General features: G+C 37.0%; 2 protein-coding genes and 1 long non-coding RNA gene across 5 annotated transcripts in view; 2 read left to right on the top strand and 1 right to left on the bottom strand.

Annotated features, from left to right (window-relative positions):
- Positions 1-2654, top strand: part of LOC113662071 — a 41969-nt gene extending 39315 nt beyond the window's left edge. Inside the window, exons 3-4 of the transcript XR_007143961.1 lie at positions 1145-1304; positions 1446-2654. The gene's annotated coding sequence lies outside the window, so the exon portion shown is untranslated. The remainder of the gene's footprint in view (positions 1-1144; positions 1305-1445) is intronic.
- Positions 2655-3434: 780 nt separating this feature from the next.
- Positions 3435-21268, bottom strand: moxd1 (monooxygenase, DBH-like 1). 2 transcript variants are annotated; one of them, XM_027176711.2, is made up of 12 exons: positions 20844-21267; positions 17744-17890; positions 16052-16219; positions 15618-15701; positions 11053-11232; positions 10806-10908; positions 9592-9758; positions 9300-9491; positions 8620-8679; positions 7701-7843; positions 5490-5658; positions 3435-4809 (listed from the first exon to the last, which is right to left on the bottom strand). In XM_027176711.2, the coding sequence occupies exons 1-12, from the start codon at positions 21117-21119 to the stop codon at positions 4648-4650; spliced, it is 1851 nt and encodes a 616-aa protein (XP_027032512.1). In that variant the 5' UTR covers positions 21120-21267; the 3' UTR covers positions 3435-4647. The 2 variants fall into 2 exon arrangements, with proteins under 2 accessions (XP_027032512.1, XP_027032513.1); XM_027176712.2 differs by lacking the exon at positions 5490-5658 and having other exon boundaries at positions 20844-21268.
- LOC113662080 lies at positions 12549-17956 on the top strand. 2 transcript variants are annotated; one of them, XR_007143978.1, is made up of 4 exons: positions 12549-12813; positions 15868-15945; positions 16067-16261; positions 17772-17956. It is a non-coding gene; the product is annotated as an uncharacterized LOC113662080 (long non-coding RNA). The 2 variants fall into 2 exon arrangements; XR_003445178.2 differs by having other exon boundaries at positions 16067-16289.
- Positions 21269-22912: the final 1644 nt, after the last annotated feature.

Genomic DNA, 22912 nt, shown 5'->3' with positions numbered 1-22912 from the left:
ACATTCACTGTTGCTATAGCAACAACCTTATCCTCATCAACCCTGCTCTCAGTCATTAATTATATTCTATTATATACAGTATATAATGTGCATTGTTCCTTTGTAGGCCGTTTCCCATTCTTGCCTTCTGAGTTTTTCTGGCTTTGACCACGCTTGCCTGTGTCTCATTTACCACAGGCTGCATCCCAAACGCTAGAATTCCTGCCAGATTGCATGGAATCCATTCGAAATGATTTCTTGATGGTTGTTATTTTGGAAGTTTTGGGAGCTGAGAAACTTTGTGTGTTCCCACAATGCACTTGGAGTCTACGGTAGTTTTCTGCACACTATAAATGACCGGGTTATCGAGTGCAACACAAAATAAAACTTCATCATGTAACTCAATGAAACACTTTAACGTGGAGGTTCTTCTCAAATCTGATTGGTCAGAAGGTTGTTCTGACAAATCACAGGCTTATATTAAAACATTAGTTCCGATACATTTTTTTTATAGTAAGATGTTCCAGGGACGTACTGTATATGAGGTGCGTTTCTTGTCTTATTAACAGGCAGGTAATGAAACTGCTACAACTTACACAACTTTCCTTTATTTTTTAATGTTAAAAATGCACAAAGAATTTTCTCGCTAGTAAACACTGTCCTCTGCTGGAGAGCCATGAAACAGGGTTCACAGATCACAGATTCACGGCCTAAAGTAATATGTTCTTCTCTCTAGAAGTCTTAAAAACAATGTACACTCTATGGCTATAACTATACTTTTAAAGACAATTTGTCATGTGAATGAAATTTCAACATTTATAAAATAAAAAGACCGCACATTTTTATACCCTTTCCTTTCTCAGGCCAATGCAGTCATGCATGCTTTAGTTTGCTGTGCATTCCCCTTGCACATGATATAACCTGCATGCCCGTCATCATTTGCTGAAAACATTCGAGCAGTTAAACCATTCCTAGCACCTGAAACCGCCAACAAAAGACAGCGTCATTTGTCACAGCGAGATTAAACAGCATAACAAAAAACCCGTCAAAACTCAGTGTCCCTGAACAGAGTGCTTTCTGTTACTAACTTTAATTGTTTCGCAGGACAACAAGATTTTTTTCCAGGACAATTTATGTTTTCTCTCATTTTCCATGTGTTTTCCAGGACTGGAACATTGGTCATTAATTTTCCAGGATTTCCAGGTTTTCCAGGACGTGTGGGAACCCTGATGAAACGAGGATCGAAGCCAGTTTGCAGCTTCTTTTGCTAACTTCTGGAAAATTAAGGCTTCTCTGAGAATGACGTCAGAGAAAGAAAACAACGTGTAAGCATCACACTGTGCACACTGTATTACGACTTTTTGACGCATTTTGATTAACATGGAACCAGCTCCGGCGAATCGTTACTTTCTAGACTCGAATTTCATCCCTTTACACTTCTTTTCTTCCTCTAAACACTCTCAAAGCTTCATTTCTTAGCCTTCTACTATTATGGAAATATCTGCTGCATCTACAGTCTGAAGGCCAGACACTGGAGCAGACTGAAAGGAAGAAAAGGAAGTCCGCTTGGCATCACAGGATGTGGGATGCTAGATTTCTCATTGCTGTGAGATTCTCTCACCGGCCTGTGAGGTTCCGCTACGAGCATTGATAGTGAGTTCAATGTGTGTGAGCAGACTGGAAAGGAAAAATAAAATAAAAATATAAATAAAGGAAAAAGATTTACATTAATGAAGCTACCACCAGAAATCAGAACTATGATTTAAATTAGCTGTTGTACTTGTTTTGTTATTAACTAGACCTTGGATCTCTGGGATTCACATAAAACACAGACACACACACACACACACACACACACACACACACACACACACACACACACACACACACACACACACACACAGTACTCTTTTCACCAACAACAAGTAGTACTGTATAAAAGCATGTTGTTGATTTTTAGCCAAACGATGCTGCCACTCGCGGTACTCGAGACCTAAACCTAACTTTCTTCTTCTCTCCATTTCTCTTTATTGCTGAGTAAAAAACAAAATGAGATGCGGACTTCTCCGGTTTTCATGTCTGCCATGATTGATGGTAGCCATTTTCCGTGCCAGCGCCTGACTTGCCCTCAGCTGGCAGTGCAGCTTTAATGAGTCATGAATCTTGTTGGCCAACATCTGCTTCTGCTATAGTGGTGTTGAGTTTTAGTGCTTTTCTTCTGTTCAAGGCTCAAACAGGTGCAACAGAGACGAGGAATCATGAATCATACAGTACAAAAAAAAATTGCCTTTGAAATTTTACAATCATTAAAATTTTAAATTTTGAGAATTGAAAATTAAAAACATTTTTTTAAAAATTTTGAAACATTTTGGAAATTCCGTCATGTAGCTACGATGCTGCACACATTCATATTTATAACATCTTATCAGCCCTTATGAACTTTTTTTTTTTTTTTTTAATATCCACAGCACTGTTGAAGTCTGAGATCTCCTTTTCAGTTTATTTCCATAAACAGCACGGCTCATAGAGATGTTTCCATCAATCCACTCCATCTAATATATTACTGTTTCCATAGTAACAACTTACACAGGATTTGTATAGTGGACGATCCATATAATCTAATCAAAATTTCCAGAATGGGTTCATGGTATAAAGCTTATACACACACACACACACACACACACACACACACACATATATATATATATATATATATATATATATATATATATATATATATATATATATATATATATATATAAAGATTCTAAGTAAGTCTAGTAAGTAAGTAAGTTTTTTTTAATAAATATATTTTTAAAGGTAATCGTTGGCAAATTGATGCACGATACAAAGGAACGAAACCTGTGGAACGTGCTGTTATTGAAATAATTCTTAAATTAATTGATTGGGTATTAATTGATTACTTTCCTCTAACAGCACACCTACTTTGTGTTTCATTCATTACATCCATGCACAGCAACTGAAACTAATTAAGTAAAGAAAAAGATAATCATGCGTTTGTTAAGAGTCTTGTGTTAATTGGCCTCATTTGCCTGCTTGATTAAACAACAGCAAATGCAAATCCAATTAGACCCCAATTAGTTCGACACACGTTTGGAAATTAGGCTTAAGTCCTACAGCAAATTCTATGTAGAGTTTCAGAACAAGAACAGGACAATCAGCATCTGTGGGTGGCCAAAGGGGTCAAATCCCAAATGGCATCGTCAGCTACTCACTGCTCAATTCACTGCGGAGACTGAAAAATTTCAGCACGAGTGATAAATCACACAATGCTTTGGAGTGCAGCTGGTGTATAAAGAGCTGTTTGTAGAAAAGCAGGAGTGCAATGAGGATGACTCATTGGCAGATCATTAAAGTTACATGACTGAGTCAGTTGCCGTGGTGACAATATATAGACAAACATGACAGAGCGTGTAAAGACAAGGAGTCATATATTCAGTCAGTGATCAGAGCTTTTTAATATGTTCTTATACCACAGCAAAGTGATATAGTCAAGTTTTCTGGAACGAAATGTTTATTTCTCATTTTTCAAACGAGTCTCAAGTGTTAATGGTCAAAGCTATAAATTTGAACAGGAAAAAAGTGTTTGTAAATAGCTGTTATAATGTAACTGATAACAGGATGTCAATCATCAAATCATAAGGCGACTGTGGAATAAAAGGAATAAAACACGCATGATAATGTGTTCTGTAATTTTGTCATTTATTCCTAAAAAAAATAAAAAAATAAATCAAATCCAAATACGACTCTAAAATAAGTGGTTTATTGTTGTAACGTGTGTATGTGAGGTTTTCTGATTTGATCCAGAATGTTTCATCAAAATTAATAATTGTAATAGAATTTTCTTAAAGCAATGATAGTAAAGGAAGACATTTTCATTAATTAATTCAAATGTATTTAAAACTAATTTCAAAATAAGATAGAACTCAAAACATCTGACTGGCAGCGACGGTTAAACGGACTGTGTTCAATCTTTTTGTGCTTTAATCCGCTCTCAGATGCTACTATGTCTTCAACATAGTAGCATAGTAGCATAGCTTATTAGCGCTCTAATAAGCCTCGCTGTTTATATACAGGCATCATTATATAACATAATGCACTAGGTTCCCATAATGCATTGCACCGGAGTAGTATCCAAAGTCCCATAATGCACTTTGTAGTTGACTAGTACAAGTATCAGTAAAATAAATGTCAAGAATGTTTTAGAAATTAACTAGATTCAAAAAACAAAAACTTTTTCTATTTACATATATAATTAATCTGTAGTGGTGAGATATTTTCATTTTAGACTATTTAAAATGACATTAAAAAAAAAAATATATATATATATATCTATCCTGAATGTTTTGACTGGATGTGTAGCTGTTTTGGTTGAAATTGTGCTGATTGTTTAGTCTCCTTAATCGATCTCAGGGTAAAGGATGAAGGAGGGGTAAATATTTGAGACGGTTGTTTAGAGAATGCATAATGCATCGATATTTGTGTAGGTTCTGGTTCTATTCTCCAGACTAATCATCTCTTTCAATCCAAAAACATCCTGCTGCTGCTGCTGTGATCCCATGCTTTGGATCAGTGATTCAGTTGTTGCTTGTTGGAGTAAAGTTTTGTCTCTTTGCCACATCTTCTTGTTAACACGGAGCCTCTGAGTCAGTGCCGGGCATCGTGAAGGAAGATTAAGGACACGAGTACTGCCATGAAAATCACAGAGAGCAAGGGATGACTCTGAGACGCCGAGTCGTTCACACACTCGCTTCTGGGAGATGGTCGAACTGATTTTATCTTCGGTGGAGGAATAGTTGTGCCCTGAACCTGAAGAAAAGGAAAGGGGGACAGAGACGTCAGCTTTGGTTACAGAATGAAGAGCATGTGTATGGCAGCTGTGCTTCTTATTGGAACGTTCAGAGAGAAATGATGCAAATTAAATGAAATGGTGCTCAACCTGAGGGACGGCCACTGGAGGGTGCTGAGGGGAGGGAAGGGAGCTTAGAAATGTATTTATTTAACTTATTAACTTATTTATTTATTTGTATTAATTTGAATAACTAACCAACTAACTAACTAAATTAATATTTACCTCCCCATTTTTACACAGTTCAGGAAAAATTATAAATTATTATGATAAACAAACAAACAAACACATATACATGTTATACTAGCTTTGACCATGAAGCTTGTCATATATCTTTATTTATTTGTTTGTTTATTTGTTTATTTCTTTTTTTTTATTTGTTTGTTTGCATGTTTGTTTGTTATTAATGCTATTATTAATGGAATAAATTTAATCCCCTATGTTTTTCCACCCCACTGTTGAGGAAAACTATCTAGCTACTTAAGCAAGCAAACAAACAAACAAATTTTATTTCAACCACAAATCCGTGTTTAAGGTAAGAGCTCCAGAATTGAGATTCAAGCTAATGAACTTACACATCTTTGTACTAATTACAGTAGGTATTGAACACAGAGCCACTTTTTCTTTTTTTTCCACTTACAAACCCCTCGTCGTAACCCAGCTTGGAGCAGCGCACGTTCATTGGGAGCTTCAACACGACTTCGTTGAAATCTTTTCCTCTCTTCTCTGTCCATCTGAACTTGTCCATGGCTTTGGTGAACGAAAGGTTGCTGTATTTCTTCGGACTTTTAATCAGGAAAGGCCACGTCCTGTGTAAAAACATAAATGGCCTCTTTATGTTGATGAGTTTCTAATTAATTCTAATATCTTACTTTGCTGGCATGGTCTGGTTCGAAGTGTGTCTTTAGGTCTAAAGAATCAGTGTTTGTAGGGTGATGTCTCCTGATACAAAGGCGATCAAACTGGTTGTGCTCTCTGCTTTATACAGAAACAATAAAATAGTATTTTTTTCTCTATAATAAAGATTTGACTTGCAGCCGGCGTTGACAGAATGACCAGATAGAATCTAGTGTTGTGGTAAAAGTGGGTTTAAACTCCTGCAGAAATGAACTAAAGCAAACTTAATGCTTGAAGTTTTTTTTTTTTTTACTTACACAATGTGTCTGTGTGTGTGTGTGTGTGTGTGTGTGTGTGTGTGTGGGAGATGTGGTGTAAAGATCTACATCTGTGTAGCACTGCCTCATCTAAGCCTTGAAAATTCATGAAAGCTCATGGCAGTAGGAGGCAGGAAGTAAACACACAGCGTCAGCCGAGCCTGTCAGATGGTTTCCATTCCAGAACCCCCTACTACTCAAACACACACACACACACACACACACATGCTCGACATATGCAAACAAACACGCAGCTACAAGCACAAAACTAAACACACACTTGTTTTTTCATTGATCTGACTATACTGCTTATTTGAAGCTTTGCTTTCTGCATTTAATTATATCCCTCGGTCATTATTAGTGCTTATTAGCTAAACAATGTGCACGTACTCAGCACGACACCCTGATAAGGACAGCCGGAGAGGTAACTGCATTATACAACACTTCTAAGGAAGTACATACACTGTATTATTACACAAAGCTGATTTCTTTCGTGGCTTTGTGCGAGACAAAGGATCCGGCTTTGTGACTTCGGCACCCGTGTCTGCTTCTCTGCTCTTGCGTGTTTATTAGCACCAGACCCAGACGATTTTTTACAAGAGCAGGCCTTATATGTCTCTCAGCACAGAAAAAAAAAAGTGAAGCCACGGCGGCATTTGTGCGGATACAACGGCACATCGATACGTTTTTAACCCGGTTGAGTTTGGTCTTGAATGATTTTGAAACAAAAAAAGGTGACTCATTATCTTCAATGACAAACAGCTAAGACAAAAAATACAAAATACAGTACCTAATAACAGAAAGCTTTGCAAATCGTAACTCGCACAAACCGCAACACACAAGTCAGTAGATGATTGAAAGCTGTTTTTTTAACAGCTGTACCAGTGACTCAGGCTGCCTGAGGGGAAGATGTTAACAAAATAAACTAAATGGGCATCTCCCACACTGATACTGATAGAAGGCATGATTTCTGCACACAAGAGCATTTAGATCGCATGTTGTCTTACTTTCTTACTTGCCACTGTTTCTTGTTTTCTTATTAGGGCGCAAACATAGAAGAACTATATAACCATATATCACAGGTAGCATCATGTATTCTCTACTATTCGTTGTGTTTTCTTGCGCACAGACGCACATCATCATATTTTCTTGGATGTACAGTAGGGTGGAACCCTATAGGGCACTGCATCATTTATTCTCCAAAGAAAGTGGAGGGGGCAATTCTTCAGGTTTTCCCATATGTTATGGCACTTTATATGGCTGAACATTGCACTTTCTAGCATATAACGGCACATCATCATGTTTTCTGGGATGTAGGTGAACCCTGTAGGGCACGGCATCATTTATTCTCCAAAGAAAGAGCACTCTAGAGGGCAATTCTTCAAGTTTTCCCATATGTTGGGGCATCCTAGATATCTAAACATTGCATTTTCTAGCATATAACGGCACATCGTCATGTTTTCTGGAATGTACTGTAGGTGAACCCTATAGGGTACTGCATGATGGATTCTCCACTGAAAAAACACCCTAGAGGGCACTTTCTCATATTTCCTATACTAGAGTCTAATCAATGCATCTTCTAGCACGTAAAGGCACATCATGATGTTTGCCTTTAACGAGGGGAACTGAAGGGCATTGTGACGTGTATTCTCTGTTGGAAGCGCATCCTAGAAAGCATTTTGTTCCTGTATACTTACGTAATAGGGACGTGAATTTCCGTGACTCCGATGAATTTGAGCTGGCCAGTGATCTCAGGAAGGCTCTCACACCTGGTCAGGTTGATTCGAGGGTAGTACAGCAGGTACGACAAACACATCTCATCCCTCGTGCTCAAGCCACCCTGCAGGGACACAAACTACACTGAGGAAACTCAATTAGCACTGAATCTGCGTTGTTAATGTACCACAGCCTGGAGGAATTACTTCCTTTGTGTAATTTAAATGCTTTGACTACTTTTAGGGACACAATAATACAGATGTGTAAAAAGTTTCGACACCCCGGACCAAATTACACATTTGGTTTGAAGAGTCCGAGTTTGATTTTTTTTTTATTTGTTGTTACAGTGCTTGACCTGGGAAATGAGTCTGATTCAGATGATTCAGGCTAAATGGGTTAAATATGTTCAGAGATGTTACAAGTTCATCAAATACACAGTAATTGCATTTGAATAGCTTCAAATAAATAAATAAATAAATAGATTGCTACAGAATCTGTGTTTGCTTCTACCGTATTATTACAAAAAAAAAAAATGATTTGTGCAAAACAACACTGTAATTTGCTTAAGTTCAGTACTAATAATACACTGACATCACATTCAACCATGTTGGAAAATAATTGGAAAATTAGAAAATAATTCAACCAATTATCTGCCAATGTTGTAGTGATATCGCTTTGCAATTTATAGTCAATTGTCCTCATTATTTCCACTTTTTACAGCAAATTATGCAGTGTTTATCTGAGGCATGGGTGATAAAAGCATGGAGCGATAAGAGCAAGCAAAAAAAAAAGAAAAAGAAAAGAAAACTATGTTATTACCGGTTATTTCTTTAGACGAAAAACCATTAGAATAAATATCAAAATAGAGTCGAAAATCAAGAAACACAAACCAAACCTTACCCATGTCATGTTCTTCCTGGGTTTAGTGTTATATATGCATTCGGTGATTAATGAGTCCCCCTGGAGGCAGCAAAAAAAAACAACAAGATGTCAACAAAAACATCATAATAAATATGATTCAGTACATATGTAAAAACGGGGCAGATGGAGGAGGATATAAGGCTGATGTTAAACAAAACAAGGCAGAAAGAACAGCGAAAACCTGAAGGCAAGAAAATACAAACTCTAGAAAATACCACTGAGTCAGAGGTAATAGTGTGAATAAAAGTGAAAGAGCCATCAGTACACATCAGTAGGTAAAACTGAGTCAGAGGTAATAGTATACTAGTGTGAGGTCAAAGAAATAGAGGTGGAGGCAAATAAATACTTGATTAAATTAGATAATAAGAGTGATGATGAAGTACTGTAGTATATGTAAATAAATAAAAAACGGAGGCAGAGACAAGTGTACACTAGAATAAAGGAAGTCAAACTGAGGCATTGGCAACAGTACATGAGGCAGAGGCTGCTGTACATGAGGCAGAGGCTGCAGTACACTGGAACAAATCAGATAAACCCAAGGCAAGAAGTTACAAGCTGATAAAACTGAGGTGGAGCCAAAAGTACCCTAGAACTAGAGGGGTCAACAGTACAGTATAATATACAGTGTAATGCTGAGGCAAGAGGCAGCAGATACCAACAGGCAAAAGCTGCCGCTCTGGGTTCAGTGGCTGAAACTCCTGGAAGTTGAAATCGAACTGGTCGTCGGAGGAAAGAGGAGGAAGTTCGACCTGCTGACGGAAATGCCTGGTTCTGATGGCTCTGCCAGCCAGGTGAGCATGGAGCAGGACTGCAAACACCTGAATACCGCTGGGCATCTCACTCTCCAAAGACTGAGGGGAAAAAAGCAAACAAAAAAAGATATTAGATGTTATGGATCTCATTCAAGTAGTAGGGAACCTGTCAGTGGTCTGAAATGGTTTCTTACAGTACCTCCTGCAGACACTCTTGCATGCAGTGACCCTCAGTGACATAGTCCTGCATCCCAGGAGGCAGCATGTGGTAAAGGCTTACCCACACCCCTGTCTCTATCACCCCCGCATCATAACGTCGCAGTTTGGGTGTGTAGAACAGACGCAGACCGGAGCTGTCCACTATTTCTAAGTGAACAAGAACAAGAAAGAAACAGAAATTGTAAATGCGACAGCGGTGGCCTTGGTGATCACTAATAACAGTGGTATAAGTTGGTGTTCAGTGCTTCAATATTTTGTCACAATCATCCATCCATCCATAGATCCATCCTTCCATCCATCCATTTTCTGCCATTTTCAGTACTGCTTATCCCACACAGGTAACTTAACATTTTATACATACATCCAGGCCACTGCATTCATCATCTTTACAATTCATCTTGAATTGCGATTATAACATCTCAGCAAAACAAGATGTCTGCCATTTGCAATGGATCACAGCATCTTGAGATCAACCAGGGCAGTTTGTCCAAAACATACATGAGATACAGTGATCCCTCGTTTATCGCGGTTAATGGGGACCGGAACCCCTCGCGATAGGTGAAAATCTGCGAAGTAGGATTGGCCCTAAGTTTGACCTTTTCACTGATAATCATCATCTTCCTCTTCCTCTTGGGCTCACTAGAGGAATCTTTCACAGGGGCACGGTGCTTATTGGGCATTGTAAGGGCTTAACGAAAAGTTAATTTCCAACACAATACGCGAGACACGGTTGACAGCGTGAACGAGAGTGGCGAGATAGGACAAGGGAAGAAGCTGGGAGACGATGCGATGATGCACAGCCAATCAGCTCAGATCACGTGCCGGGAACCAATCATGTGCCTTGCCTGAGTGCCCGTGGGTATGTATAAAGCCTCTGAGAGAGTTTCTCTCTTTGTCTGGCATCCTGGGAAACGGTTTTTATTTTTATTTTACGATGAATACTTTTGAAAAAGCTGCACTGAGGCCGCGAAACTTGAACCGCGAAACTTGAATCGCGAGGTGGCGAGGGATTACTGTAAAATGTAAGTTGCTCTGAATAAGTGCATCTGCTAAATGCTGTAAATGTAAATGATGATCTGCTCCCAGCACACATCCTAACCGAATCTTTATGAAGTGTCTAGACCTAGTGTTTTACCAGTGACACAGGCAGGTAGGTAAGCGTTATTAAAGTCTCATAGTAATAGGGTGGTATACTTCTCTGCAAAGAAGGGTTGTCATAATGAATCTCCAACAGCACATAGACAGGATCTGTAGCTGTTCCTATCGACATTCCTGCATGCTGAGGATAAGTGAAGCCCTGGAAAAGAATGTTTATTTATTTTTTTTTAGTTTCTGCAAAAGAAACAGTCTAGCAGTAATAACATGTTAGGTTATTTCTTGAGGGAACACAATTACATGGAAGTCTAAACAACTGCATATACATGTCAAAGTGCCTTCTCACCTCTCCACCGATGGCCCATGCAAAAATGACAGTTTGGCATGTTATGAAGGAGTCGGGCATGTTGGGATGGAAGCACTCATGACCCATCTTTAGTTCACTTTCATTCAGGCTGCTATCGCACTGATAGAGCAGGATATGGTGGACCAGGTTCTCATGACCTTTCTGGATCAGGGGCTCAATCTGCAACCAGACCACACAGGGATTCAGAGCTGTGGTCGAAACACTATAAACTATACTGAAGAACATCTCAACTGGTTATAAGTCATAAACAATTAACTCCTGTAGGGCATTTTATTCTTTTATCACATCCTTCGCCTGAATAGGTAATACATGGGTTAAATGAAGTTAAAAAAAGAGACAGTACATGGCTCAAAAAGAGACATGGCCACTCTCATCTCTGGCTTGCTTCTTGGTGACAAAGTAATCGTCCCTGAAATGGGATATTTATGATATTTTTAAGGACATGTCTATTTTTAAGGAACCAGTCTTAAAATTAATCCCATCCTTAATTGGAAGGGACTGGAGACAAAAAGAGAAAAGCCTTAATTCTCATCAATCAGAGGGTTTTAATTGTGTTTAATCGTGACATTGCTTTTTTCATTGGTTGTTGAGTTAAATCTTACCAAGATACAATAGTGCTATTTTCTGATTGGCTGTTGTGTAGCCTCTTTTTTGATTGGATGATGCGTGTCAGTCTCGACTAAGAACTGAGACGCGCTCGATTCCTGTACTGATACATTTTGGGCGCTGCGGCATATTAAGTATATGATAAATAGTCAAAGGGTTTTTCTGCGTGAGAAATACGATGTGTGGCAGGAGAGCGTGATAATAGACCGAAATGCGTGACTGTCACTCTCAATGCGTGACACTTGACAGGGCCAGCATGGAAATCGTGTCCAGCGAAAGACGAAAAAATGTACAGGACAGTTAAGTTTGGCTTTCTGGTCTCTTTCTTGTCATATTAGCTATAAAAGAGAGAGAAAAAAGAGAGGCTGGTGTGGGAATTGAACAAACAAGCCAACCAAAAACAGCAAAACTTACAGACTATTAGCCAGATATTGGAAGGCAAAGCAGCTTCCTTATAGAATGTAGGATGACATAACAGGAAATAAGGTGTAATGTGAAAAGCAGCTGTAAACAGATCAAAATGATAGCAAAGTCTAAAAATGTTACTGAGCCGTATAACTTTTAAAACTTGTATAACTTTAACATTAAAACTGACTGTGACATGTTTCAGCTCCACATTATTGTTGATAACTATCCCATGACTGCAAACCCCAAGTATGTTTTTGTTCACCCTTTTTTTTTTTTACACAATACACTCAGTATATACGATGTATAAAGCTTGCGAATCCTCTGTACAGTCCTTAGTTGACCGTCTACTTGTGTTGCAGTGCCAGATGTCTTAGCTCCAGAATTAGAAAGCAAAGATTTTGGACCAAGCCTCCTACACAGTAGGGGTTTCTTTTCTGTTGCAGCAGGAATTCTAAATATAAGCATTCTCAACAGTCAGATCTGTGTTTCTCTCCGAAGGATTTCCGTTTGGAGCTGCGTGACTCGAGGCTAAACGGTGGCCGAATAAATATTCAAGCGTTTCTTTTCCTTTCTAGTCTCTTCGTTTCATCTTATTTATAAACAGGGAAACTATTTCAGTTTGTGGCTTTCAACAACTCAGAAAAAAAAAAAAAAACTAATGCTCATCAAAGAAGTGCTAGAATGCATCTAAAACATTCTTCCAGCTCTTAATGATTGAATTACTCGGTATGTATTAATAGGATGCACGCACTGCATTCATCTGATGTTTGAGGCTTCGCTGGGATGTTGAATGAAAAATGTCACATGAAATATTTTATGATACATAGCTACAGAATGGATGTTTCAAAACACAGGTCCCATATGAGCCTAAGTGGAGATTATTTGCCCCAGCCTTGTGTCTTGAATCCTTCTATGTGTTTTTCTTATCGTCGGTGGTGCTCAGTTTTAAAAAGTCTACAAGAATCTGCCTTAAGGAATTTCCTAAATAGTTGGATTGACCCTGCTCGCCCATTTACAGTGTACTGTAACTCTGATTGTAATAAGTTGACCTTACAAATAGGCTGAATTCTTACCCAGACACGAAATGCGTACAATAATACCATGATCTGAATATAGACAGTGAGAGCACTGTGGCCGGGATTTTCCACTTCCTTTCGGCTGACCATCGTGCATTTGTGTGTACGACCACAAATACACAGTAAAGACCCAACACACATTCACAGCCTGCTGTGCTAAAGAAAACCAGTTTCTTTTATTTATCTGTCTCTCTCTCTCTTTGTGAGTACACAGTCCTGGTAATCTGTGGTCAGATAATAATGATCCATATTTATTCTAAAACGTACAACATTAGTACAAAGGAATTTATTTAAAATAAAAAATATATATTATTTATTTTAGAATTAAAATGAAGCTGTCTGTTTTTTTTTTCCTTCTTGGAGAATCCATTTATGCGGTTTTATGGTTCTAATGCTTAATGTGTTTGGGAAAAGCGCACTTAATTATAACATAGCGACATAGCGGGGTGTGTTGCCTAAAAATAGCAGCTTTTGTAGGTATAATAAGCAGATATGCAAAGAATAGGGCGTGAAAGAAAGGGATGAAAGAAAAAACTCATAAATCAGTCGGACAGCTAGAGAAAAAACGCTTGGAACATTTTGTTCTTTAGTGTTAGCTAGTAAAGAGTCGTCTTTGAGAAATGTTGTGAATTTTTTTTTTTTTAGGAAAGAGACTCTGTACCTAGAATGGTAACATACTAACTTTGATTACATGATGCTTATATATATATATGTGAGATCTAATGTATACATTAGAGAATATAACAGACAACATATAACTTAAGACATCAGGTTTCAAGTCATGTGTAAATGTTCCAATATTCCAAACTGTTCGAAAGAGTCTTGGCAGATTTAGAAATGCGGAAATTTTTGGGGAAAATCACCAAGAGTGTTTGTGGAAAAAAAAAACTTTAAATTTTTAACGATGTCTACAAAAGGAAAACATATATATGTTAGGGCATTATCTCAAATTATTTTGGATCGCTTGTTGTAATTTGAAACATCTTTTGCTAAACGTGAACTGCAATTTGTGTGCGTGTTTGATAGAAATCAGCGATTTTAAACATTCTGTATATAAAATTGCTTTTTTATGATTTAAAGCAAAGTTCTCATTAGTGAAAATGTGCACATGCTCCTGGAAGATAGCAGCTTTTGTAGGTATAATAAGCTGGTGAGCATCAGCAGATATGGAAAGAATAGGGCATGAAAGAAAGATATTTCTTCAGACGGACAGCTAGAGAAAAACTACTTGAACATGTTGTTCTTTAGTGTTAGTAAAAAAAACAAAACAAATCTTAGTAAAAATAATTTAAATATTATGCCTTACGATACTATAACCAAAGTAAAGTATTAAGCCGTACAGAATATTACATTTGGTGTCATAAGACATATGTAGGTGAGGTTGTAGACCCCAGATGTTGTAATAGTTTTAAGGTAATATATGACTAACATATAAATGGCCACACTAAGGCTTAAAATATGCATGTGCGTGCAAGCCCAGTCTGGAAAGTGACAGACTGAGATCATAACAATGTTCAGTTCATAAGTTTAGTGAGCTTAAGGAGTCAACATAGAACTCCACTTATATACAAAGCAACATTATAACAGCAAGGGCTTAGCAAAAAAAAGCAATACAACATAACCAATATAATCAAGAACTTTTATCATAATTCAAACTCATAAAGATAACATATAAAAGATCAATTATATAATCAGTAGAAATCATATACAGTATAGAATAGCAAGGAATGAAATGAGGAAACTTACTCATTGTAGCCGTAAAAGAGGGAATTAATCCGCCAGACGTCTTTGTTATGGAAGATTGAGTGACAAATAACTCAAGAATAAAGAGTGACAAGAAGATCTTGGGAGTATTATATAAATTTGTTAGCAACGAAGCATGTCTTTAATAACGATGCAGAAGTAGGTCGGAAACAACAGAAAATTAAAAAGGCAGACTTTGTTTTTCTGGGAAATAAGTCTTATTGTGTATCCTGCAAAGTAAGGGGAATTTAGAAAGTGCGTGTAAATTACAAAATAAGGTGGAATGACCTGAATGTATAGAAGGCACCTAGAGGTACCAGGGTATATATTGAGGAGATGGTCTGGGGAGAGTGTTTTTTTTGTGTTCGAACTTTTTGGGTTGCAGGAGGATACTCGCTTGGGGTTTTCATTTGGTTGATTTTGACTTAGAAATTTTTCCTTGAACTCAATGGAATTGTTGGCTGATTGGCTACAATAAAGAAGTTTGCTCATTCTCATCGTTTTATTTGTATCAATTATAGTGTCATCAGTAAATTTAGTTTAAATAGTTAATATTCGGCTAAAAGTCTAAAAGTGTGGTTCACCCTGCGACATGTCCACTTGGAGGCAGGCTCTGAGTTTCGACACTGGTAAAGACTCGTGTAAAAAATAAAAGTGAAATGTTTTCAAATGAAGATCAATTAAAATTGAATGGGTTTTTTTCATACTCACTTTGATTACATGATGCTTCTTCATCATATCCGGGAATTTATACATCTGGCACCAGTAAGTCGTGTCCTTTTGAGGCACTCGGACCTGTCTTAGGAGGATAATAAGTGTAACAGTAAATAATAAAAAAAGAAAAAGTGTGTAAATGTAAAAGTGTATAAATCTGTACATTCATTTCCATTCCATTATAAATGCAGTGCAGTTGAATTCTTGGTTCTGATTGGTCAAAAGCTGTTTGTTTATTTTCTGTAAGAGGAACTAGGACTGGTTACTAAGGGATATCGATAAACAGGTTTATGGAAGGAGTCTCCAGTGTCAGAGCTATGACAAGGTAAGTTAGGTTTGCACTTAAGAGAGTGTAAGTAAACGACTGATCGTAATGTAAGTATAAAGATGTTTTTCAAAATAAAATAAATGACAGAATTTTCTTTACTCACGTTAATGTTTCGCAGGTCGAAGCTAGCCGTGTCTTGAGGAATGCTCTTGCCGGATGCAGGGTTGAGGAGACGTAAACTTTTCTTCCCTCTGTTTATTCCATGGTACAGCGGCCCTGACGGACCGACGTCTTCTTCATGAAATGCCCAGATCACGCGCATTGTGCTACCCTGTTCAGAGAAACTACAGCATTAACAAGTCAGATCTTTAAAGTAAGATCATCTTCACCTTCTCTCTCAGGTACCTGACTTGGGTTCAGCCTTGGCCTTCCTAAGTAGGATTTTATGCTAGCACGTGATCTGTAGAAAAGAGCACACACCGCTTCTCCTTCATCTCTTATGATACTATATGATATGATCAGTGTTGGGTAAGTTACTTTAAAAAAGTAATTAATTACTAATTACTAATTACATCATCAATTTTGTATTTAAAATACTTTACTAATTACTCTATCTGAAAAGTAATTTAATTACTCAATAAGTAATTTAACTCATTACTTCTTAAAATCCCTATAAACCTTGACCAGATAGACAGTAGCAATTAAACTCTTAATAATTCCTCAGTCATACATGAAATAGTTTAGCCTTTAGCTTTTTAAAACATTTTAGATTTATTAAAACATACTATACTTCAACATTTTAGTGACAAATTTCCAACAGAATTCCTCTGCAAAATATCTGAATAACAAAAAATAGATTTATTCTGCAACATATCTGAACAATAAAAATAAACAATCTCAGCTTAAGAGAAGTTAATTAATGTATCAAGCTGTAAACATAAAACTTACTTTCAAAGTAATGAGTACCATATTTCATATTTTGTGCCATACACGGGTATTTTGTTTAATATGCGCCTAAAAGACGGAAATTCCACAGTGCGCAGCGGTAGCATCTCTTCCACTATGTAGCCTGCAATCATTTTTTTAAGCTCACCTTCAGTCACTTTCTGCACTGCCGATGTAAAATCAAGTTTTGCCTGCTTAACAGGGGTTGCCGCAGTGTTATCTGTTGATGAACATGGATCAATCAAAAGTGTTCGTCGATGCTGTCTATTCAGGTGCTTCAGTAGATTACTGGTACTATTGACCGCGGCCGACAGTTTTTTCTCACCAGGACATAGTTTACATTTTACTGTAATGTTCCTGTCTACCTGAGACAAAAATGTGAAGTAATTTGAATATTTCCATTTGGTAAAACAGCCACTCAGTTCTGCCGACATCTTCTGCTTCAGACAGCTTCACAGGCAACTGGCGCGAACTCACGCGCAGCTGTTCTACGATTTTTAAGAGGCCGCTTTCACGTTTACATTTAGACGATACATTTAGATTTTAATTTTTTTGACATTATTGATTTATACAGAACTGTTGAACTAATTTACAGTATGTAACGCAAGTACATTACAAGTAACTGTAATTAAATTACCTAAAAATTAACAGTAATCCCTTACTATACTTTTTCAATGGATAAGTAATTTAATTACAGTAACGCGTTACTTAGTACTTAGTAACGCGTTACACCCAACACTGGATATGATGCAATTCTACGCTGCTGAACTTTAGACGTAATGACCAAATCTTCATTATCGCTATGACAACCAGTAGTAGGAGCGACTTTACAGTTTGCCGACTTGCTGTGATAAAATTACTGTAAGTGTAAAAAACAACTCAAACATGTTGCTACATAATTCTCACCCACCGTGATTTCTCTGTCATCGGGATCACAGGTCTGGAGCTTCCTGCTGAACGCCAGCACGGTGTGCGTGTCATTTTCTCTTGCGTACAACAGCTTGTAATTCTGGACTTGATCTTTATGGACTTTTCTTTCGCTGTCTGCAAAGTAGTCCTGGAGAACGAGTGGAATAAAACAAGATGCTGGTTGGAGTGTTGTCCAATAAAGCAATCAATCCAAGTTTGTACAAAAGCTTTTTATTTGTTCTATTTACTCTTGTTTTATAGAAAGCCAGCGAGTAACAGTGTGTAAGTGAATCAAAACGTATATATAGTGTATTCAACCCCATTAAAAAAGGATGGAGAGTTATGTAATTATTTATGCAATTAGTTTTTGATTTTCGTTGAATTAATTCCTGACCCCTTTTTATTTTTAACCTTTGAAAACTCATTGAAAACAGAAACAATCTGTTCTCAAACACATCTGATCAATTCCAGTGACTGTATTCTTTCACAACCAAGCTTTAGATTTTATTATTGTTTTAAAAACAATAGCATGAATGAATGATGGAGGAAAGGAAAGAAATGGGAGAAGGCAGAAAGGAAGGAAAGGGAGAATGGATGGATGGGAGGATGAATGGACAGATGGATGGATGGATTTATGGATGGATGGATGGATGGATGGATGGATGGATGGATGGTGGACAGATCAGAAACAGGATCTTAAGAAACACAGAAGATATGAGGAACTACAACATTTTGTAATGTGATGAATTTGCTTAAATAAAGCCTTATGCAACGATGCAGGGAAATAACAACTTCTATCATAAAAGAGATCTAATGCATATATAATGAAATGTATATAATTTAATCCCACTCTGAGAGTGTGTTGGTTCTAGCGAGATTCACATTAGAGAATATAACCCAACAGACACAGGATAAACGGATACCTAAGTCTCTGCAAATCAATGTCTCCAAAGACAATTGTCTCCAAAATCACAAATTTGTACCAATTCAATTTAATTTTCTTACGGTTGCCCAAATTGCTGCGTCATGGGCTGACCGCTAAAGTTTATCAAGCAAATATACAGGAAGATGCTCTTCTAGATAACATAGTGCAGCCTGATTGTAAGATTCACATTAGAGAATATAACCCAACAGACAGCATATTACTAAAGACATCAGGTTTCATCAAATCCTGTGTAAATATTTCCATAGGTCGAACTGTTTGAAAGAGTATTGGTAGATTTAGAAATGCCACATTTTTTTGGAAAATCACCAAGTTTGTCAAACAATGTCAAAAACAAATATATGTTAGGGTGTCGTTACTTTTGTGCAAATATAATTCTGGCTAGTTATCTCAAATTATTTTGGATCGCTTTGGATTTTAGTTTGAAACATCTTTCGCTAAACGTGGATTTTTGCAATTTGTGTGTGTTTGATAGAAATCAGCGATTTTAAACATTCTGTACGTACATTTTTTTTTTTTTTACGATTTAAAGCGAAGTTCTCATTAGTGAGTCTCTTTATAAATGTGCACAAGCTCCTCGAAGATTTTCACAAACAGAACGTTTCTTACTTAGATCTTACTGTTTATGATTTTATTTGTGAATATTTGGCTTGAAAAACAAAACCTTTTGTCAGTGAGGGTTGAAACAACAACAACAACAAAAAAAAAAACATATTGTCCATATTGTTTAGACAGACAACACCCAATCCAGATGTTTTATGTTATCATTGGATCACATCTGGCTTAAACTTGCATACACTCTGTGTGGATATGACCAGGAATCCACACACTGTGTGCAGTTCTCAAGCTGTGGAAGTAAACGCACACTTCCTCTGCCTGCGAGAGCTGTTTCTATTTCTACAGTACTAAAGACGAGGAATCATTTTTCAAAAGCAACAGACATTTGGAGCACTTTGATCATAAAAGTGTAAAGATACGAACCCAGCCTGACTGTTCTGATTATTCTAGAAGCTTATTCAGCAAAACCAAAGCCTGACTGGATGTGTTTTTACACACTGGGCTGGTTTTCCACAGAATCCACTAGCTGAGTTTCCACACAGAAGCAATGTTGTTTTTACCAGCAGTGTTTAACTGCTAGCTAGCTAACAAAACTAACGTTTTTCCTGAAAGTTTAACTGCTAGCTAGCTAACAAAACGACGGTAAAGGCTTTTGTGTAAGCTAATAAGTGCAGTTAAAGGCTTAAACATTAGCTAGAAAACAAAAGCTTTAATGCTAGCTAATGAGTCATGTGGAAATTTTACTGTTATCTAGCTACCAAAACTATATGATAAAAGCTTTAATGTTCACGAATATTCGACTTTTCAAGCTTTAACATTATCTCACTAGTAAAACTGAGCGTTAGTGAAATCTTTGATATTATTTAGCTAAAAATATGTTGGAGGAAGATTTAATACTAGCTAGCAAAAAAAACTGGGTTTGAAATTGCTTCGCAAACAAAAGTGAATGTTTTGTGCTTTTGGTGTTTAGCACTAGCTACATTCACAGGGACATGTTGCACAGTTACAGAAAGATTCTTAGTGCTCATCTTTCTCATCATCTGGATCTTCTTATAGCTTATATGGATATCTATCAGGTTTGTTGTTGTTGTTGTTGTTCTTCTTCTTCTTCTTCTTCTTCTTATTATTATTATTATTATTATTATTATTATTATTCACTGTTGTTATTACCTTTATTATTTTTGTTAATCTTTGCTAATAATGTATATTAATTACAGTTATTAATTGTTATTAATACTACTAAAAATAGCAATTAAAATTTTAATTTTAATTTTTACATCTTAGATTTTGTCTGTAAAAGTTATTTACTTATTTGTTTATAATAGTGTGGTTTTGTTTTTGTTTGTTTTGTTTTTAAATCTGAAATGCTTTCAAAAAACAACACTATAGAATGCAATGAATTTTTTTTTTAACTTTTACAATGTTCAAACTAGGAAGGTTGACCAAGTTCATTGAGGATTAAACATCTGTGCAGTCAGACAGCTGTGTGGCGTCACACTGCGCCTCCAAACAACGGAGGAAAGTTTATAGAAGTCGAACTTAAAATAAATAAATACATACATAAAACACGTTATTATTCGTGTGAAAGATGGGTTCTCACGTTCAGATAAGGTTTCCCGTCTGCAATCCCTCCAAAGATGAGATCTGATGAAGCCATGGCGCCGTTTGGAGAGAAGCCGAAGCCGACGTATCCTCTGGTTTGTGCCGAGACCTCGACAGTGATGCTCGTCTCGTCAAAGCTCCATCTCATCACGTATCTACCGCGCGCGTCTAAAGTGGCCATGTGCTGGTAGTCGTGCTGCTGCTGCTGCTGCTGAGAGCGCGCAAGGCTGACGGTGAGGAGCAACACGGTGCTCAGGAGCGCGGTGTCAGGCATGGTGCTGAGCGGAAACTAAGTTTGCTGGAGGATGAGGGGGAGAATGAGCGTTTTAATCGTGTAGGCACAGCTGGTGGATTTTGGAAACATGCGGTCTCTAACTGCGAGAGCGCGCAGCTTTCTCCTGTGGGTATGGAACGCCAAAGGGTGCATAAGCGCAGTGAAATTATATACTTCTGACCTGACGCTCACACCCTGGGTGTGTCATTAACGAGCAGGGTTTCCAGATCTCAGATCTACTCCTAGAACAAAAACACAGTGTTTTTTTTTTTTTTCCTTTTTCTTCTTCCTTCCTTCCTTCTTTCCTTCCTTCCTTCCTTCCTTCCTTCCTTCCTTCCTTCCTTCCTTCCTTCAGGTTACTATGATGTGCATACATTTCTGATTTGCCTTATCATCACCTGATACTTTTCAATAACATATAATTTAAAATATATCCCTTTAACAGGAATAAAAAAGAAAACAATTTGAGCTAGCTAGCTTTTATACCTGCAAGGCTAGTCAGTTGATGCTTTATAAATCGAAGCCCAAAATAATAAGTGGTTAGATGATAATAAGTGATTAGTGACTCATCAGAAGTGTTAGAGAATACTCGGCACAAAAGGACAGATAGATAGATAGATTGATTGATTGATTAATTGATTGATTGATTGATTGATTGATTGATTGATTGATTGATTGATTGATAGTGTTACAAGTAGATGATTTTTGGATTTTTAAGCAGTTTACACAGAAATCTTTATTTAGAAAATGTGTGATTACAGTTATATATTACGATCTTACAACTTAAATAAAAAAGCACTGAATAGACAGGTAGATAGACATATAAACAGATGTGAGATAGACAGATAGACAAACAGATGTACTATAGATGTTTTTTGTCTGTATTTTTAATCAGCACACTCAAACAACATGAATCGTTTTTTTTTCCTTAAAGAGAGAAAGTGTGCTGATTACAATATGACGTTACAACTTAGATGCAAAAAAACGTGCAACGATTAGGCGATGCAGCACTAGTCTACTTTAGTGCTATAAACACATTATGTCCACCTCTACAAACAAACAAAATCTTGCAATACAGCAGCCAAACAATCAAACAAACAAACAAACCTGAATTACAAACAAACCTTAAATTCGGTTGATGGCAGCACTCCAAACCAATGAATTTCAAATACCTCTTTATTTGATAATCTGTACTAAATATTAAGACTTGCCATGTCCTTGCAAAACAATCCATTAATGCTTTATGACTGTAATGATATTTTATCACATATATGGAACTTTTTTGCTTTCCATGGCTTCCGCAAACTGGCTGTGATCAAAAGCTGTTCCTCCTGAAGCTGTTCCTACTGCTGGTCATTTATTCCCCTTCATCTGATGAATCACTTACTGTAATAAACAGCCGTGCGCTTGAATTTCTGGTTTCGACTTCACGTTAAGGAGCAAGTCCAGACTGCACACATCATGCTCCTGTAACAAAAATATAGTTAAGTCGATAAATAAATAAATAAATTAAATGGTTAACTATATTCAGAAACAGCAGCTTAGGGTATGTTTAATAGATTTGCATTAAAAATAGATAGATTTTAACATAAAATAAAGACATAATGGTAGTTTTATTGTTTTTACAACCAACTGTTCCTGTAATCACTTATAAACATATTATTAGACCTTATTTTGCTGTAACTCCAGTGAAAGTCATTAGAAAGGTATGCATTACAGATCCAGACCTGCCTGCAGATCTTGGGATTTGAGAGATTTAGTCATTTCAGGGAATGAAACTCGAGACAAATTTA

This window comes from Tachysurus fulvidraco, chromosome 9, assembly GCF_022655615.1.
Source record: "Tachysurus fulvidraco isolate hzauxx_2018 chromosome 9, HZAU_PFXX_2.0, whole genome shotgun sequence".
NCBI lineage: Eukaryota > Metazoa > Chordata > Actinopteri > Siluriformes > Bagridae > Tachysurus > Tachysurus fulvidraco.
Note: the sequence above shows the minus strand (reverse complement) of the source record. Positions and strands in the feature narration are given on the sequence as shown.

Excerpts from the sequence above, each read along its gene's own strand:
- moxd1 (XM_027176711.2), bottom strand. The coding sequence starts at position 21,119 with ATGCCTGACACCGCGCTCCTGAGCACCGTGTTGCTCCTCACCGTCAGC. Across the intron at positions 11,233-15,617 it reads AGAAGCATCATGTAATCAAA|ATTGAGCCCCTGATCCAGAA; the intron begins GTGAGTATGAAA and ends GTCTGGTTGCAG. Across the intron at positions 7,844-8,619 it reads CCAGGAAGAACATGACATGG|GGTGGCTTGAGCACGAGGGA; the intron begins GTAAGGTTTGGT and ends GTGTCCCTGCAG.